Genomic DNA, 5,953 nt, shown 5'->3' on the forward strand with positions numbered 1-5,953 from the left:
ACGAGTTTTTATATTTTCAGATATAAAAATATAAATCTTGATTTTCCATCATTAAAATCGAATATTTTGTTCTGAAGGACCTAATGGAATCTTATTGGGAACTGGATAAAAATCAAAGAAGAGATTTCGAGTAAAGTAAGCTATTTTTAATAAGCAACGAGATGTACAAAAATTAAAATGAACTAGAAATAGAAAAACAAAATTGAATATCGATACGTCAATTAAACTTACACGAAAGTTGCTCCAATATGAACATTTTTATAGGAACATAGTTTCATCACAATGGTCAATAACACGGCTACAGTAACATAATATATAATTATCTGTATTACATAAATACTCATAGCCATAAACTGCTAATGGCCGTTATTTCTTAGACGTCGGCATGAATAAATAATTTTTTGCTTATTTATGTTCTTTATTAGAACCACACCCCCCAACCATCTTCTTCAACTATCGATCGCAGTGTCCAACATCGATGGTTGAGAGCGATCATGAAAAATTCACCTCCTTGTATTACCATTGTTCAAAAAGTTGTTGACACACCATATTTCATGCACAGCGTTGAAAAGTGTGAAAACCCCTCTAAGATAAAATATTTCAAATCAAGTTGATAAGTGTTTCCTTACACTCAAGTATCTATAAACGAATTCACCGTAATTGATCCTTCCATTTAACAACATTTGCAAGCCGTAAACGTAATGTCTCAGACATTATTTCCTCATTGGGAAAAAAGTAAGTTACTAGTTGTTATTAATTTGTTTTAAACTATCCAACAAAAAATATTTCGGCCAAGTCAATAACAACGAAAGTTAGTATATAAATTGTAGTTCTTCAAATATTTTTTTTGTGTTTATTTATTGTAATTTACAACTGTACCAGAATCACATATCACACCTTCCATTATAAACTCTCTAACCCCCTAGTTTCTAATCTTGCATCCTCTTCCATTCCTGACAATCCTCCAAGGCGCCTGAAATGAAGATGGCCACGAGACCAGCTAATGTAAAATGTCATTAGAGTGCTACCATTGGGTAGTTTCTCTACACGCCTGTAACACTCCAATTTAACTTATTGAGAACTTATAGGTTGACGTAACTTTAACTTAAATTATTAACCTCATCAACTATTATTTACATTACTGCACAATTAAACCCTTGAATAGGAATTTTTATGGTTATCGAGTAATAAAAACCATTTTCTCCCATATAAAGGCATTAAATCCAAAAGAAATTGAAATGACATGACAGGGCAGAAATTCAACTTTCCAATGGTTGTAGTTACATTGGATTTAGATAAAAATGTAAAGAGTTATGAATTTATTTCGTGAATAAATCCTTTGCAATTCAAGCCCGAAAACTTCTAATTTTTTATTTTTATGAAAATTTGAATTTAAGGTTTGCAAAAGACGCTAAAACCGAATCTACCTTAATTTTTCCTAAACAAAATATTTTGATTTATATAGAAATAAACCTATTTTTTAAAAATATTTATTTATTGCTATTTACAACTGTGCATTATAATACATTTAGTAAATCTGATCTTAGTTAAATTGGAGTGTTACAGGCGTGTAGAGAAACTACCCATTGTGCTACCAATATAAAAAATTATATATATTAAATTGTATTACTTGAGTTTATTTATTTATTTTTTTAAATTTTATTCATTTAAAAAATTATATCGAATATGGTCCGACCAGGTGACAACATCTATCGGTCGGAGCCAAAATAACACATAAAAATGATAGACATATGTGAAATGTAATTTTACAACTATTAGGGCGTAGTAGAGGCTATACAATTTCTATGCAAGGTAAGTGCAATATGAATTGATCTCAAGTGATACAATTAATAATTTAATCAACAAGCACTAAGATAAAAATAAAAATAAAATACTAATTATTTAAAAAAAATAATAATAATAAAACTAACTGAAAGGACTTTGAAGTGGATGATAAATCTGCAAATTTACAATTAGTGAATTAATATAATAATGATAATAAAAAAGATGATACAGAATATGATAAAAATAAGGATCCAATAATATATATTACTAAGCACACACATACACTGCTAATAGAGATTGTAATATAATAAATAAATTATATGGATTTAAGAATAAATAGAGGCAGGCATGGTTATTTGATGAATCAATTATTGGGAATCATAGAAGTAAGAATATTTTTTTTAAAAATTTATTAGTTCTTCTGGTAAACGATTGAACAGATATGGTACCATATAGTTTAATGTACGTTTAACAAATTTATTGTTATAGGGTGGTTCAAGAAATTTAATTTTGTTTCTAAATTTTTTAGATATATTATTTCTTTCCTAAACAATGAATTTATACGAAATCACAAAAGCCAAAAATTACTTTCTACGTTGTGAAATTGTAAAATTGTCAAAAAAATATTATTGTGAAAAAGTTAGTGAAGTTCGTTTTTAGCGTTCTACTAATAATATTTAATCCTACTTATCTGATTCGTTCCAGCTAAATTATTTTAATACTGGTATATGGGAATAATAATTTACAATTCGATTTATTTTTCAGATAAAACAAAATTAAAGATTAAAAAAATTTATATTGAATTTAATGAATTAACATGCACGCTTAATCTCAAAACTTAAAATTGCTTCTTATATAGGCAAAAATAGTTTTTCACAAAAATCTAATTTTTGTAAAAAAATAACAATAAATATCAGAGGTTTGTTTCTCCTAAATATATTTTGTTTCAACTGGCTAGGTAAAATATTTTTACTTAAATATTATATTAAATATTTTTTAATCCTCAATTCTCCTTACTTTGTCACAAATAAAATCATCCATAAAAACCATAATGTTCAAGCTCGAACCTGATTTCAATATTTTCATTATGAACTTCCTAATTACCCAAACCCACTAGTTTCTAACCTTATTTCCTCTTCCATTCCTGACAATCCTCCGAGGCGCCTGAAAAGAAGATGGCCACTAGACCCAGACAACAACAACAACAACTAGACCTTCTAATGTAAAAATGTAATTAGAGTGGTACCTGTGAGTAGTTTCTCCACATGCCATTATGATCTTACATAAAATTCATTAGATGTATTATTATGTACAGTTGTAAATGTCAATAAAGAAATAATAAAATAAAAATGTAAATAATGTCAGTTCCCACACTCAATAAAGAAAAAAGATAATATTTTTTAATACAAAAAAAATTATTATTAAATTTTATAAAAATAAAATATAATCGTACAGAATTATTATATGGGTATTGTTGAGATTAAGAATATAATATTGCCATGCATAGGAAAAACTTTGTCCATTAAAAATTAAATGCTGCCTTCTCCATAAAATCTATCCACCAATAATTTATTACTTTTAGCAGAATAATGAATAAAATTGTATTTAACCTATATTTATATATTCCGACAGACTGTCAACTAAAGGGTCAGAAAGTAATCCTTGAACCCTTAAAGCAATATTATTTAAGTCATAAGAAGTCCTTACCTGCACCCCCCTCCCCTCTGCCTAGTCAAGCTCTAGGAAAACAGAATCAGTTTAATTCCATACTCAGTGGTAGTGTCTAATGCAGAATGGATGTATGCAACAGTGAAGAGTTTATTCGCTGGCCAACCTACAAAGTCGAGATGATGATTCATACCTGGGTGAGTGGTAAGTACCTTCTCTCATTCAAACTTTCCTACTTTCCTGTGTACTATCTCAGATTCAGGACGATATATATATGCTTTGGTAGCATATATTACCAACTTTCAACCAAATCCTGATAGAACGACAGCCATATCTTGTTACACTACCATACTGGCAATGACAGTATTCACTTTTTGGGTTTTTTTTTTTTTTTGTCCCACTCTCTAGCCATTTCTGAAAAAAATGACAGTTATTTCATCCCAATCTTTGATTGATTTAAAAAAAAATATGTATAATTATTAATAAAAAAAATATTAGTCTGCCAAGTATAGGTAGGAGAATAAAAAATTGCGGCTGTTTCAAAAACTATAAAAAAAAAAAAAAAATTCATTCAGATCTCTATATCATTAAAACTACCAAAACACTAGAAAACCTAAGAGTACATTATTTAAAGTAGAGTTTATTTTCTGTAATATGAGCCCTAATAGAGCTATTTAAGTTCAATGGTTCCTCAGATATAGCTTTTTAAAAAGAAACATTACCTAAAAAATGAACTGAAAAATCAGAAATTAGTGAATATATATTGAGAAAAATATATCTGAAAAATCATTCGACGTACAGATGTCTATTAGCACTAAAATTAAAGCTACTTAAATGCACTATAAAGTAGTTCATGACGTTTATCTTCGGAGGAGTTGCAGTTTTCATAATATTCGACAAAATTTTTAATTTAATTTTTACTAAATGCAATAATTTATTGCATTTATGCAAATTAACATGTTGAATAAAGTGGTGTGTATGTAGTTGGAACGGAAAAAAAATCGTAAATTAATTGTGTTAGTATATATATTTTATCCTAGGACTTGTTATACTAATGGCAAACTTTTATATTTGAGTGGCATTGCTTGTTGTTTTTAAGCATTCCCCAGTTGAAATAAAAATAGTTGAATTAAAAAAAAAAAATGAAACGAATCCCTCTTATGTATAATAAAAATAATCCCATGCCTAATACGAAATTTTAAATAACATGTTGAATGTTGGCAGTAGTGGCAAACGCAAGCGCATTATCACTGTTAGTACGAGAGCCCAAGAGAAGAAATTTCAGTTATTTCTCCCCAATTTTGAATTACTTCTATGAAAAGTATGTATAATTACTAGTTAGAATTTATGAGTCTGCCAAGTATAGGTAGGGGGAATAAAAAATGGCGGCTGTTTCAAATTCACGTTTGAGACGACACTAAAACAAATATTATTTACGTTTTCATAAAAAAAAAATTTTGTTGACTTACTTCAAGCCAAATCGCATGAGTTTTTTTTTTTTTTTTTTTTTTTTTGTGAATATAATATCGTTCCTTGGAAACATCGATATTTTTTTCTTATTTTTTGGAAGGAGACGAATCGATTGGTATATAATAATCATGATAAAACGTATACTTTTTGGGCTACAAACTAAAAACGTTTAATTTTTATCATAACTTTTTCCTACAGAAGAAATCGGTGATTTTAGTGGCTTTAAACTTTCCCGTTGGGGGCGTCCGTAGCTCAGGTGGTTAGGCGCAGTTTTATCAATTTGAGATCTACTAGCGGCGCCGGTACGAGATCGGCCTGGGGCGTTGACTTTCATAGAGTGGCGGTCCCACAAAATGATTTGTAGGACTCTAATGGGAGACATGGCGGAAAAAAAAAACCAAAATCCTTTCTATAGGGACAGGGATCATTTTGAAAAAAACAAAACATGTAAATCGGTCCAGTAATTCAAAAAGTTAATTGTGGACAAAGATTTGACCATTTCCTTTTATCTATATAGATATATATATATACGTTGCAATAATATTTTATCTTGCATTTAATTTTTTTTTTCTTTATCTATTCTTTCTGTTTGCTTCCTAAACGCAAATTACTTTAGTCTTTCTATAACCTAGTTGTTACATAGTCATATATACCCATATTAAATACTTTGTAATAAGTTAGATATTTTATAATATATACTACTAATATATTTCATTTCCACTATCATTCAAGGACTCTTGTCCCGAACTTAATTCTCTTTAAATCCTCCCTTCTACTTACCGTTGTTATGATATCGTTTGGGATCCTTTCTTGTTTTTTAACATAATTTTCAAGACTATTGTAACTGAAATTTATTTATTATGTTTGCAGAGTTTATGTCCATATTGTTGTTGTTGATTTTTTGCTTAAAGGCGTAAAACCCTCTGGTCATCAACGCCTATGGGATGATAAAAGTAAAAAAAAAAAATAAAAAAAAAAATAAAAAATAGAATAAAATAAAATAATTAAATAAATAAATAATACAAAAATA

At 28.4% G+C, this 5,953-nt stretch overlaps 1 protein-coding gene across 1 annotated transcript in view; it reads left to right on the forward strand.

Moving 5' to 3' along the window:
* Nucleotides 1–3,535: 3,535 nt before the first annotated feature.
* The window catches only part of LOC106683449 (ecdysone receptor), a gene marked incomplete in the record, with an annotated part of 26,096 nt that continues 23,678 nt past the window's right edge, over nt 3,536–5,953 (forward strand). Inside the window, 1 exon segment of the mRNA XM_067046300.1 lies at nt 3,536–3,657. Within this exon segment, the coding sequence (XP_066902401.1) occupies nt 3,579–3,657 (79 nt within the window).

This window comes from Halyomorpha halys, unplaced genomic scaffold (assembly GCF_000696795.3).
Source record: "Halyomorpha halys isolate HHAL.00 unplaced genomic scaffold, Hhal_1.1 Scaffold484.1, whole genome shotgun sequence".
NCBI lineage: Eukaryota > Metazoa > Arthropoda > Insecta > Hemiptera > Pentatomidae > Halyomorpha > Halyomorpha halys.